The sequence below is a fragment of the Theropithecus gelada genome, chromosome 13 (genome assembly GCF_003255815.1).
Source record: "Theropithecus gelada isolate Dixy chromosome 13, Tgel_1.0, whole genome shotgun sequence".
In the NCBI taxonomy this organism is placed as follows: domain Eukaryota; kingdom Metazoa; phylum Chordata; class Mammalia; order Primates; family Cercopithecidae; genus Theropithecus; species Theropithecus gelada.
In genome coordinates, this window is record NC_037681.1 from 7,487,427 (window position 1) to 7,500,645 (window position 13,219).

General features: G+C 47.4%; 1 protein-coding gene across 1 annotated transcript in view; it reads right to left on the minus strand.

Moving 5' to 3' along the window:
- SH3RF3 (SH3 domain containing ring finger 3) overlaps positions 1-13,219 on the minus strand; it is a 371,252-nt gene that overhangs the window by 60,517 nt on the left and 297,516 nt on the right. The window contains exons 6-7 of the mRNA XM_025353961.1: positions 12,807-12,977; positions 8,318-8,571 (exon numbers count right to left, since the gene is read on the minus strand). Of these exons, the coding sequence (XP_025209746.1) occupies positions 8,318-8,571; positions 12,807-12,977 (425 nt within the window). The remainder of the gene's footprint in view (positions 1-8,317; positions 8,572-12,806; positions 12,978-13,219) is intronic.

A 13,219-nucleotide genomic window follows, 5' to 3' on the forward strand; every position in this document is an offset into this window, starting at 1 on the left:
AGACGGAGTCTCGCTCTGTCGCCCGGGCTGGAGTGCAGTGGACGGATCTCAGCTCACTGCAAGCTCCGCCTCCCGGGTTCCCGCCATTCTCCGGCCTCAGCCTCCCGAGTAGCTGGGACTACAGACGCCCGCTACCGCGCCCGGCTAGTTTTTTGTATTTCTTAATAGAGACGGGGTTTCACCGTGTTAGCCAGGATGGTCTCGATCTCCTGACCTCGTGATCCGCCCGTCTCGGCCTCCCAAAGTGCTGGGATTACAGGCTTGAGCCACCGCGCCCGGCCAAATTGGTTCTTTTTCACATCCAGTTGTTTCTGATTCATAGCCATCCACCTATTTTTTCATAGCTTCCTGTTTTTATTTTTTTGTGTATGTTATTCCTTCTTTTCCTCTTAGATCTTAAACATACTGATTGCAAAGATGCTCTCAGATTTCTCCCGTATTTTCCTCCCATATCTTGAGTTTATTGGCTAACTTATGTGTGAGTTTCCCTTTTGTGCTTTGAAATCTTAGTGTGCCAGCTCACCCTGAGCTTGCAGCTTTTTGTCTACTTTTCTGGGTCTGGCAGTTCTGTTGTTAGTGCTGTTTGGCCTCTGGGACCCTCCCTCAGAACTAGGTTTAATGGGCTTCTGGGAGTTCTGGTCCTGCAGGGAGGGTGCTGAGCTAGTCCTAGTCCTCAGGCCAGAGCCATCTTCAGCACCGTGACCAGGGTTGGGGCTCTCTCTTCTCTCTTTCATACCCCAGGTGGAGGCTTAGTATAGCCCATCCCCTGGAAAATGATGGAGCTGTTAGAACTGGCACACCTGGCTCTGGTCCCCTGATTCCCACAGGGCCTTCCTGTCCATATTCTCCTGCAGGAGTTGAAAGTCAGCCAACAAGGCCTGCTTTTTATCCTAGAGCCAGTAGGCCAGTGCTTCAACACTTGGCTATTGTGTGTTCCATTTTACATAGATCATAGAGTTGAGTTTTTAAATATTAAAAACAAACATCTTTACAATAAAATCACATAAACTTAATTATAGTAGTTTTATAAGAAGTCTCTAAATCAGTGTTAGCCCTCCCACGTTCACTGTTCTTTTTCATTTCATTCAGCTCAAAATGCTTTATAATACCCCTTTTGATTTGTTCTTTAATATATGGGTTATTTTGAAGTATGTTATTTAGTTTTCAAATATTTGAGCATATCAAATATGTTATTATTTGTATTACTGATTTCTAATTCAATGCCACTGTGGTCAGGGAATGTAGCTTCCATGACTTGAATCCCTTTAAATGTGCTGAAACTTAAAAATATCATGGCCCAGTATATAATCTATCTCAGTAAATGTTCCGTGTGCACTTGAAAAGAAGATGCATTTTGCTGTTGTTGGGTAGAATGTTCCACAAATGTCAACTAAGTCAAGTTGATTACACTGTTGTTCTAATGTTTTAAATTTTTACCATTTTATGTCTAACTGTTCTATCAAATATTGAGAGAGAGATGAAAGTCTCTGACCATAATTGTAGATTTGTTTATTTCTCCTTGTACCTTTATCCAAAATTGCTTATGTATTTTGAGGTTCTGTTACTTGGTGTATAAATATTTAGAACTGTTATGTCCTTTTAATGAACTGACCCCTTTATTGTTACGAAATTGCCTTTTTTTTTTTTTTTTTTTTTTTTTGAGACGGAGTTTCGCTCTATCGCCCAGGCTGGAGTGCAGTGGCCAGATCTCAGCTCACTACAAGCTCTGCCTCCCGGGTTCACGCCATTCTCCTGCCTCAGCCTCCCAAGTAGCTGGGACTACAGGCGCCCGCCACCTTGCCCGGCTAGTTTTTTTTTTTTTTGTACTTTTTAGTAGAGACGGGGTTTCACCATATTAACCAGGATGGTCTCGATCTCCTGACCTTGTGATCTGCCCGTCTCGGCCTCCCAAAGTGCTGGGATTACAGGCTTGAGCCACCGCGCCCGGCCACGAAATTGCCTTTTTATCTCTAATAATATAATTGTTATAAATTCTGCTCTGATTAAGATAACCACTCCAGCTTTCTTTTGATTAATATTAGTGTGGTATAATCTATTCTCATTATTGGCAGATTCTGTATTTGCAAATTCTTCTACTAGTGAAAAATGATTTGTAACCCCCAAGTCATTATCTGTGGTGCTTTCAGTTATTTTCAGACATTCATGGAATGGCAAAAAATTTGAGTTGCCTGACACCCATATTCCCAGCTGAGGCTGAACAAGGCGACATTCTGCCTTTTTGTTTCAGCGTCACACAGAGGTGACAGGAGGATAGATCCGATAGGTGGCAACACAGTACAGTGCAGAAAGTTTTGGCTCTGAGGCCAGTTGGACAGTATTTGAATCCCAGCTCTGGCACCTGTTAATAGAGCAGCCGCAGGTCAGCCACTTAATCCTTCTGAACCTCATTTTCTCTTTTGTCAAATAAATAAAATAGAATCTACTAGAACAAGATGATAATTTATGTGAGATATGTGTACACACCCATGCACGCATGCCACACACAATTTCACCTAGAAACAATAGTTAAGTATTCACAAATTCAGTGTTCATGATAATTTTATAGAATGTAACTACTGTGAATAATGTGTATAACTTGTTCCGTCCCTTCACTTTTAGCTTGTGTCTTTAGACTTGAAGTATTAAAGTATGTTTCCTATTCACAGCATACCATTGGTTTTTTGTTTCTTTCTAGTAATATGTGAAAATCTCTGCATTATATTTAGGGTTATTTAGACCATTTACATTTAGTGTGATTACTTACATGATTTATGTTTAAACCTACCATCCTACTATATGTTTTCTCTTTGACCCATGTATTCATTGTTTCTTTTCCCTTCTGTTAATGCTTTCTTTTGGATTGATAGGATGTTTTCATGATTCCTTTTTGTTCCCTTTTAGCTTATTTGCTGTAACTCTTTGTTTCATATTTGGTGACTGCTTACATCTTTACTTTATTATAGACATTTACAAATAATTTTATAACATAAAGATTCTTCCAGTAGTATACCAAACTTCCACTTCTCCCTTCCCAAACTTTGTTTTTGTTTATCGTACATTTTACTTTTAAGCTTTAAATCCCAAACTAGATTGTTTTGACTTTTGTTTAAACAGTCAATTATATTTTAAAGATATTCAAATAATAAGAAAACATCTCATATATTTATCTACGTAGTTACCATTTCCAATGCTTTTCATTCCTTTGTATAGATCTTCATTTTTATCTAGTATCATTTGCCTTCTTTCTAAATAATTTTATTTTTACATTTCTAATAGTGTGGATTTATTAGTGACAAAATCTTGTAGTTCTACTATTTCTGAATAATTTTTTATTTTGCTTTTTTTGAAAGATATTTTTGCTTGGAGTAGATTGACAGGTATATTATTTTCAGTACTTTTTTTGGTTATTCTACTGTCGTCTCACTTGAACTGTTCTTGACATCATCCTTATCCTTATCTTTTTTTCTATTTCATGTAATGTATCTTTTTTCTTCCAGCTATTTTCAGTGTTTTGTCAGAGATTTTGAACAATTTGGTTGTGATTTGCTTTGTTATAATTTTCTTCATGTTTCTTGTGCTTGGTGTTCACCAACTGTCTTTGAACTGTGTTTGTGGTTTTCATCAAATTTGGAACAATTTTGGTCATTATTTCTTCAAATCATTTTTCTGTCCTACCTCTCTCCTCTACATTGGAGGTTCCAATTACACATATATTAGGCCACTTAAAGTTGTCCCATTGCTCACTGATTCTGTTCATTTTTCAAAATTGTCTTTTATCTCTGTGTTTCACTTTCCATGGCTTCTATTATTATGTCTTCAAGTTTACTAATATTTTTTCTTCAGCAATGTTTAATTTGCCATTAATTCCATCTAGCATATTCTTGATCTCACATACTGTAGTTTTTACTTCTAGAAGTTTGATTTCGGTGTCTTATGTCTCTACTTAACTTTCTGAGTATGTGAAAGGCAACTGTAATATCATTTTTAAATGTCTTTGCAACATCTACGTCAATCTGGGGTCAGTTTTGATTGATTGACGGATCCCTTCATTATAAGTCATATTTTCTTGCTCCTTTGCATGCCTCATTATTTTTTATTGAACATCAGACATTGTGATTTTTATGTTGTTGAGAGCTGGATTTTTTTTTTTGTATTCCTATAAATATTCTTAAGCTTTGTTCTGGGACAAAGTTAAATTAATCAGAAATAGCTTGACTCTTGAGTATTGCTTTTGAGCTCTGTTGGGTGAAACTGGAACAGTGCTCAGTCTGAAGAGAACATTCCCCACTACAGAGGCAAGGTCCTGTGTAGATTACTCAATGCTTGGTGATTTCTGCAATTTTTCCAGTCTGGCTGGTGGGAACAGGCACTATTTCCAGCTGGTGTGTATTCTGGGCACTGTGAGCACTAATTCTTTCTTTCTTTGATTCTTTTCCTGGCTTTGGGCATGTTTCTCATGTTCATATGCAGATTAGTTGTCGGCTGAAGATCTGAGGGCATGCTCTGCAGCCTCTCTGTGCTGCTCTCTCCTCTCTGATCACTGCCCTGGAAGCTCCAGACCTCTCTGTCACAGACTCTAATCTCCAGGTCCTCACTGCAGAGAGCCTGTGGGGCTCCTCCACCTGGTTACCTGCTTCCCTTTGCCAGTGCCTACAACGTCTCTCATGAATCAGTCCTTGGTTGTCTGGTATCTTGAAAACTGTTGTTTTATATATTTGGCTTTTTAAATTTGTTTCATGTGGGAGGGTAACTCCCGTCCTCATCACTTCAGATTGGCCATAAGCAGAAGTCTAGCTCAATCTTTTAAACACAAAAATATGACTATGTCTATTATTCAACACCCTTTAATGGGCCCCACTGCCCTTAGGATAAACATCTAAATTCCTGACATGGTCTAGAAGAACCTCCATGCTCTGTCCTGCTTAGCTTTTCAGCTTCACTGCGGGTCTTTCTTTGCTCCTGCACCCTATCCACATTCCAGTGTCCAGGGGCCCCTGGCTTTGGCAGGCCAGGAGCTCCCCGTGCTTCCCCTTCCTGAGTGCTTCCCACACTCTCCTACTGTTGCATGCTGAGCTCTACTCACCTTTCAGATTTAAAGGACAGTGTGCCTCTGCAGGGAACTGTCATCTACACACTGGACTTCTCCTTCTTCCACACCTTTGCTTTAGTCATGTCACAGCTAAATAAAGTTTCCCAAAACAAAGAGTTATGCTCTTCCTCATTGCCAGGCTATTGCTCATGCCGGTTCCTCTGCTCAGAATCTCTTTTCTGTTTTGTCTCAGACACTTCCTATTTGTCCTTTAAGATTCAAGGCATTGGCCGGGCGCGGTGGCTCAAGCCTGTAATCCCAGCACTTTGGGAGGCCGAGATGGGCGGATCACGAGGTCAGGAGATCGAGACCATCCTGGCGAACACCGTGAAACCCCATCTCTACTAAAAAATACAAAAAACTAGCCGGGCGAGGTGGCGGGTGCCTGTAGTCCCAGCTACTCGGGAGGCTGAGGCAGGAGAATGGCGTGAACCCGGGAGGCGGAGCTTGCAGTGAGCTGAGATCCGGCCACTGCACTCCAGCCCGGGCTACAGAGCGAGACTCCGTCTCAAAAAAAAAAAAAAAAAGATTCAAGGCATTATCACCTCCTCTTGAAAACTTTCCATATGCCTTACCCCTAATCCTCCTCCTATTTTCGTCCCCAGTTGGAATGAATTCCCTCCTTCACGCTTTCCTAATACCTAAGGAGGCCTCCTTTGCTGCGCTTTACCAAACCCACCACAGAACTTTGTTTTCCAGTCATTCTCTCTAACTGGGGTGGAAATGGGGCTTGTCTGGTTCTCCTCCATTTCCAGACCCCTGCAGGGTGCCTTGCCTGTATCTAGCTCCTTCTCAGTGCTTCTTTGCTGATGAATTCATGGCTCTGCTGGGCTCTTGCTCCTACTAAGCATAGACAGGAGTGTGCAAGGAACACTGGCACTTTACAGGGGGTGCTCTGCCCTTGGGAAAGGAGTTACATTAATCAAGCAGAACAAATCATATTGGATGCTATGGCCAATGCAATTAAGCCTTTGTCAAACTGCCTGACTTTGGCTCGAGATGAGAACATTGATGAAATGCCTCCCACCCACCAGGGTTGGGGTCTGCTGAAATGGGCAATTACTGCGGGGAACAATCCATTACTTGGACTGTCAACAGTGTTTTTTCTCTCTCTAAATGCAGAATGAAGTGGAAAATGCCGCGGGAACTCAGTGGCATTTAATTTACTGATATGGCTCGGTAGGAGCCATTCTTTAACCTGGCTGTGACAGCAATAGCGTGGGGACAAGTGCTGGGCTGGGATGCATGGGGGAGCCGTTTAACCATCCCGTGCCTTGCTCTCCCCGTGTGTAACATTAAACTGATGGAAGAGAATGCTCATGGCACCCTCGTGGTTACTATGGTGATGGAGGACTGAGACACAATGTTGCACGGCCCCACAGCCTTGCCAATTTCTTTTGATACTGCTTGTTATTCCACAGAGGCAGAAGTGACTGGCAGGGCTCCATTTCTTCTTTGAATTGGGAACGTTTCTAGCAAGGCTTGGTGTGGAAAGACCATTATACTGGCTATTCTGGGCAGACAACTCAGGGTCACTGCACTGGGATGCTGACTCACCGTGATGAGTAAGGCCACTCACCCTTTCTAGTGCTGGTGCATGTGGAAACATTTGTACAGCACGCCCAGCTGATTGGATGAGATGTTTAAAACCAGAAGGGACCTGGCCTGGGACTTTTGCTCCCCTGGTCCTGCCTGGGTGCTCCAGGGGCCAAACAGATAAGCATATTGGCTGCCTCTGACCAGTCAGGGAGCACGACTTCAGATCACCAGATCACTTGCCAACTGCAATGACTGTATCCCCAGCTAGAGGCTACCAGAAAACACAGATCCACGTAACCCATGCTGAAGGATGGCTGATCAGAAGGTCACGGGTTGCAGGGTGCGCTTGGGCACCCGGTAATATTGCTGCAGATTCTTTCCCAGGGCCCTGGAGCCAGGGTTGCGAAAACAAAGCATCATTCTTGGCTAATTTAAGTAAAAAAGATACTAGTAGAGACTTACAGAATCTCTGCGATGGCAGAGTAGGTCTTGAAGGCTCTGACACCAGGGTAGTGCTCAGACCACCCATGAATCTTTCCTAGTGCTAAATTACCCACTGCTTGACAGGTACACCACCAGCACTGGGCACCTGAAGTCCACCTGCACCCACTGATGGTGCCAGACACCAGGCACCCAAAGTCCACCTGAACCCAGTGATGACGCTGGGCACTGGGTACCTGAAGTCCACCCTGCACCCACTTGGGTGGGCAAGTAGATGACAGACATTTACCCCTTGTCCCATCAGCTAAGCCAAAGAAGGAAATATGGCCTCTGCTGTGCTAAGTGTTGTCTCCTCTTTCCACACTTGAGAAGCTGCTTCTTTCTGGACACTTCGAATGGGTCATTGTGTTGGTTGGTTGAAGAAATAGTACATTTTATTGCTTCCATGAATTTACATTATTTTTGCCCTTTAAGCCTCACTGTGAGAAAAACAGATGATTTCTGAGGACAGAGTTGGGGTGGGAAGAGATATTCTGTGTTACGCCCTCCTGTCCCAGGGTACTTGGCATCATGCCAGCGTCACTGGCTCTACCGTGGTGGAAGATGCCGTGGCATGGGCTCCCAGATCAGCCTGCGAATCCAGCATCAGCTGTTCTTATTAGCTCAACACTAAGCCACCAACCAAGATGTGCTTACCTTCTTTATGCCCTTAAGGTCCACCCCATAATTTCTTTTCATCTCACAACATCCCGGGGCCAAACTGGTTTTCCTTAACTTTCTCCAGCTGCCATGAAGGCGAAGGATCAACAGCTGTCATTCCTCCTGCCTCAGAGCACTTCAGAAAGGGAAGAGTCTGGACCCGAGTGTACCCCAGCCCTGTCTTGTGAGATGCCGCCTAGCTGGGAAGCCCTGCAGGGCGGCAGATGGAAGACCCATGTGGCTGGCTCGCAGTCATTCACGGGGGAGGCATCTGAAAGTGCCAGTGTTAATCTTATTAGCCCACGAGGCCCTCTTGCCACAATGAAATGTGTAAATATTTGTAAATTAACTTCAGCTGCCCGGATGGGTAACCTGATAAGGCAAGTGAACTTCCCAGAGATCAGACGTTCATGAGCATGACAAGCACATACCACCAGCCGCACATGCACTGCTGGAGCCTTGGGCCAAGATGTGTCTCACAAGCATGTCCCAGGAAGCCCCACTGTTGATGCCCTGCAGGGTGAGGCCCCTGTGAGTCTGGGAATGTACCTGTTGAAATGGTGCTCCGGGCTTGGCTGGCCACTGGCTGGGCTGAGTGCCGCAGACAGCTGCCTGTTGGGGGCGAGGCTGTGGGGTGCTGGGCGTGGGCCTGGGGAGTGGTGATGGGCAGGGCAGGCCTGGTGGCGGTGGCCAGGCTGCTCAGACTCCCACTGCCTGGGTGCATGGTTGTGGTTATTCCTTTGGCCAGTGGAGACCCTCCGACCACATTATTCCGGGGCGGCCCTGCCCCTCCTGCAGGCACCCTGTGGAGAGAAAGCAGAAAGAATTCTGATGAGAGGCTCAGAGGTAATGGCGCCATGTGGGCCTCTGGCAGAGCCTCGCTCTGACCTGCTGGCTCTGAGAGATGAAGGCCAACTCTTCTGGGGACAAAGTCCTAAAACAGTGCTCATCACTGGCAGAAGGGCCCCCTTTACAAGAACTTCATGGGCTGCAAACTGTCAGTGTGAAATATTTAACAAATAGCAACGCCACCCTGAGAAACAGAGGAATGAGCTGAATCAAATCTTTTATACCAGAGCTACTGCCTCAGTTTGTTCTTACAAACAGCTGTGTGTCTCCAGATACACCCAGAAAGAACAGATGACTCAGTCATGTCCCGCGAGGCCTTGATGCATCCAGGGGAATGCGTGGCAAGGATGGCAAGGATGCTGGCCCCCTCTGGGCACGACTGCCACCTCGCACCTGCTGGCTGCTGGGAAAGGGCACACACAGCACGACGTCCTTCTGAATGTCTGGGAGCTTGCAGTTCCATACCAGAAATAGATGGCCTTTCACTCCGAAGTTTCCAGATGAAATCAGCTCCCACAAGAGGAACACAGCCACTCTGGAAATTGGGCTTTTCACGCTTTCCCTCTGTGTATTTGTACTTAACCCATGTCCTGGAGGTAGCGATGTGAAATATGGCAGAGTTAGGGGCTTGGAAGCTTCTGTGGATTCAGTTTCAGGGGACTTAGATGTCTTCCATTTGTCCAAGAGCTGGGTAAATTCCCGTTTCCGTCCCTTCAGGATCTTATTCCAAGACACACCAAAAGCCACAGGTGGGAGAACAGGCTGCCTGCCCCTGTCTACTGGGCCTGGTCCAGCCATCTCCCTGTGGCTGGTACCACTGGGCATGACCTCTAGGAGGAAGCTCCCGGCAACACAGAGTGAGGGCTTTCCGCACAGCAGCTGAGAGGAGAGAGGCCTCTTGGAAAAGGACTCACCTGCTAAGGGAACCTGGGTGGTGTCCTCCTTCCCCAGCCCTCAGAGCTGTGCTGAACTTCACCCCAGCAATCAAGCTTGTTAGCAGGTCAGCCAAAACCATGAATTTAAAAATCCCATTTTCCATCCATCGAGCTCACTTTTCCCCAAGGAAATCATTTTTAAACACTAAATAAAGTGGGCTCACAAATGAGTCACTAATTTGCAAGGTGATATTGACAAGTCTGAACACACCAGACAAAGACACACATCTGCCTCTCATGACAGCAGAAAACCCTTTCCCTCTGCCCTCATGGCAGGATGGCAGAGATACCCTGGGCTAGTCCTATTTCCTTAGTGCGTGCCGTCACGGAAAGAGCCACACACCGGCTCCCGCACCAGGTTTTTAAATGAACTCAGAATGCTCAACTCTGGGCACTATACTCGCAGCCCTGAGAGCCCACCAGCACTCCAGGGCCTCCCAGCACGATGAGGGCAAGCACAGCTGGTGAATCCAGGTCTATGCAGGAAGGGGTAGGCCTTTGCCCGCCCTCCAATCACTGCCAGATAAGACATCGCCTTCTGCTGGGTGGCTTTGGCAATTGTCCTGAACCCAGTAGGGATCATGAAAGTTATAAGTCCTGGGAGCACAGCCTTGGAGGGAGACAGCTGTCTTCCACTTCCGGGGATAAAGACCAAGGCCAGATTTCCTGTTTTGTGCTGAGCTATGGATTGCAGTGAGGGACCCATGGCCTCTAACATACTGACCTGGGGGCAGCCCACCCGGGGGCGGTTCGTTCTGTAAGGAACCAGAGAGGACACTCAATGACCTCCCAACACTGCAGTTACCGGGGCTCGATCTGGAGTGGCTTTTGCTTAATGTTTATTCCTGGCTCTGCCATTCTTTGGAAAACACACACCAAGAGGGCTTGAGGAGAGTGAGCAACCATGAGGTGCACAGCAGAGGTGGAGGGAGGGGCCCGGGCCCCGCTACGAGCTCCAGTGTCAGGAGCTGGAGGATCTTCCCATAACAAACTCCCTGGCAGCAGGAGAAGACAGTTCTTGAGGAGACATTTTGATCAGAACAACTAGATTTCATGTATTGATTCGATCAGCATTTATTGAGCACCTCGTATATGAACATGGTATGCAAGAAGCCAGGGAAACAAAGCTGGAGATGGCTACTGTGGCGCAGGGGCTGGCCTGTGAGGGGGGATCCTGCATGCCTGTAGATGACCCTAACAGGCAGAACTTGTCAGTGGGCTGCTTGGGATGACAAGGTGGGTAGAGCTGTCCATCCTGACTATGGCACAGGCAAGGATGAAGGCCTCCAGGCAAGGCTTCATATAGCAAGTGGACTTAGGACCCAGCTCTTGAAGGATATTCAGTGATTTAATTCAGAAGCAGGAAGAGGGTGGAAGGCATTCCAGTATTGTGGGGGTGAGGGCCGCCTAAGAGAGCTCCCCGTGGTGACGCTGACTGATGCACGTCAGGAGTTGCCCGGCCAGGTGGTGGAGGGCCCCAGTGCCACGCAAAGAAGCTGGACTTAAACCGCAGGCTTTACATCTCTGAAGGTCTGTGGAAGTTCTCAGGTAAAGATAAAGGAAGAATCAGAGGAGAGAAACTGGAAACTGGGAAGCCGATGGCCTCCCTCAGAAGCTGCCGCTGTAACCTGCTGCGTGGAGGAAGAACCTGCCTCCTCATACAAGAGCAGGGCGTGTGACAGAGTGATGCCCCCCAGCAGGGCGGGCGAGCCCGGAGGTGTGGACACGTGCCATCTCAGGCTGTGCCTTCCTGGAGGGTGCCAGCTGGTCAGTGAGTCTCCTAATCTAGAGGGGTGACCTGTGCTTTCCCGCAAGAGCTATCTGATGACACGACAGGTGAGCCCAACTCCAGGTCAAGCGCTTCAAGCACAGGCCGGCTGCCGGCTGAGAGACACAACCCGTAGCTACTGGCGTGGGAAATCCAGACCAGAGACCTTCGGGGCTGCGCACGCTGGGCAAGTCACCCCACACCACTGACGAAGCCCCAGAAGGCTGTGGGCAGCTCACCCCCTAAGCAGCCACCCCTCTGACCAGGTGGCTGGGTTTGAGGGGGTGCATTTCCTGAAGCCTCGCTGCAGTTTGCTTCTCAAGCTTTTCCCTGCTGAGCATCACCTGAGCAAAGGATTTCTAACTGCCCCTTTAGTCCTGTGCCTGCAGACCTTTCAGGCTTTGGGCAATTCCATCAATCCCTAGGCCCTTTCTGGGCACCTCGAGAGAGGCCCTGGCTGAAGATTGCCTTAGGAACTAGAGCTGCTCACATCAACACCACATGTGTCCCGAGAACACTCTGCAAGTGGGAATCAGCCCAGCAATCAATGCAGGGTCTACGGGTTATTTAATTGTTTCCACTGCAGCCCTGTTCCAAAGACAGGAGAAACCCAAGGCCACGTCTTTCACTTGTGTGTGTGTGCTGCAGTGTCAACACAGGGCCATGCCCAGTGAGGCTGACTGATGTCACCAAGCTGTGGACCCTCATCTCAGTGAAAAATTCCCAGACAATCCCCTTGTCTCTTCAGTGACGCTAAAATTACATATTCTATTTTGTAAAAGCAGTAGAACAAAGAACTTATTAAACACTGACAACACAAAGAAAAAACAATCTATTACCACGATGTGACCACTCAACAACTGTTAACCTTTGGGAATATATCATTTTTCCTTTGCATATATGTATATAGTGTTTTGCATATCACACATCTGTATGTGATGACACACAAGCATACATACTGCACACACAAGCATACATACTGCGTACACACATGCTGTACCTACATTATGCACACGTGCACATAAATTGTGCTTACAGTATGCATACGCACAGGCATACACACTGCACATACACTGCACACATGTACAAATACCATACACGCAAGCACACAGAAGCGTGCACACACTCTGCACATGCATACACACTGAATATTACTGTATATATGTGCACACACTGTCCTCACATAAACACACACTCACACTTGAGACCTCACTCTGGTGACTTTCCTGTTCCTGCTCCTCCTGTTCCCGTTCTTCTCCCCTTGGTGGCCAATGTCTGCTGAGGACAGTCAAGGAGTTGAGTGCAAACCCAGCTCAGAAGGTGAAATGCGGGTCTGGGGACACCAGTGGGGGCTGAACCCTGGGCACTGGAGGCCTTGCTGCCTTCTGGGCCCGGCTTACAGAGTAGCCTCCGTCAGTAACAACAGCGGTAAGGCATGTAGGTCCTTGCCCTCTCCTTGCCCAGGCTGCCACCACCATGCCCTCACCTGGAAACTGGTGTCACGTAGTTTCCGGGGAACACCCCAGAGACACCGGTCCTCAGGGACGCCCCCTTGAACCAGCCATCCTGACACTTCTCGAGGACCCGGTACATCTCTCCCTTGTGCAGCTCCAGCTCGTCACTCTTCTGGGGCTTGTAGGCATAGAGTGCCAGGTACCTGCGGGCAAAGCATGGGGCCAGTGTCAGTGGGAGCCCTCCTGGGGAACAGGGGACTGGCCGGCGTTCCTGGGGGGAGGTTGTCTCTGGAGGAACCCAACCTAAAAAGACCCACAAGTGTCTATGGGGGCTGTGCAGTTTACAGAGGCCCCACACACCCTCCCCGGCTCACTCCTCACAACGAACCCACGAGGCAGGGGAGGGAGGGGGCCTGCAGGGAGCTGCCTGCAGGGGAGGGGTGTG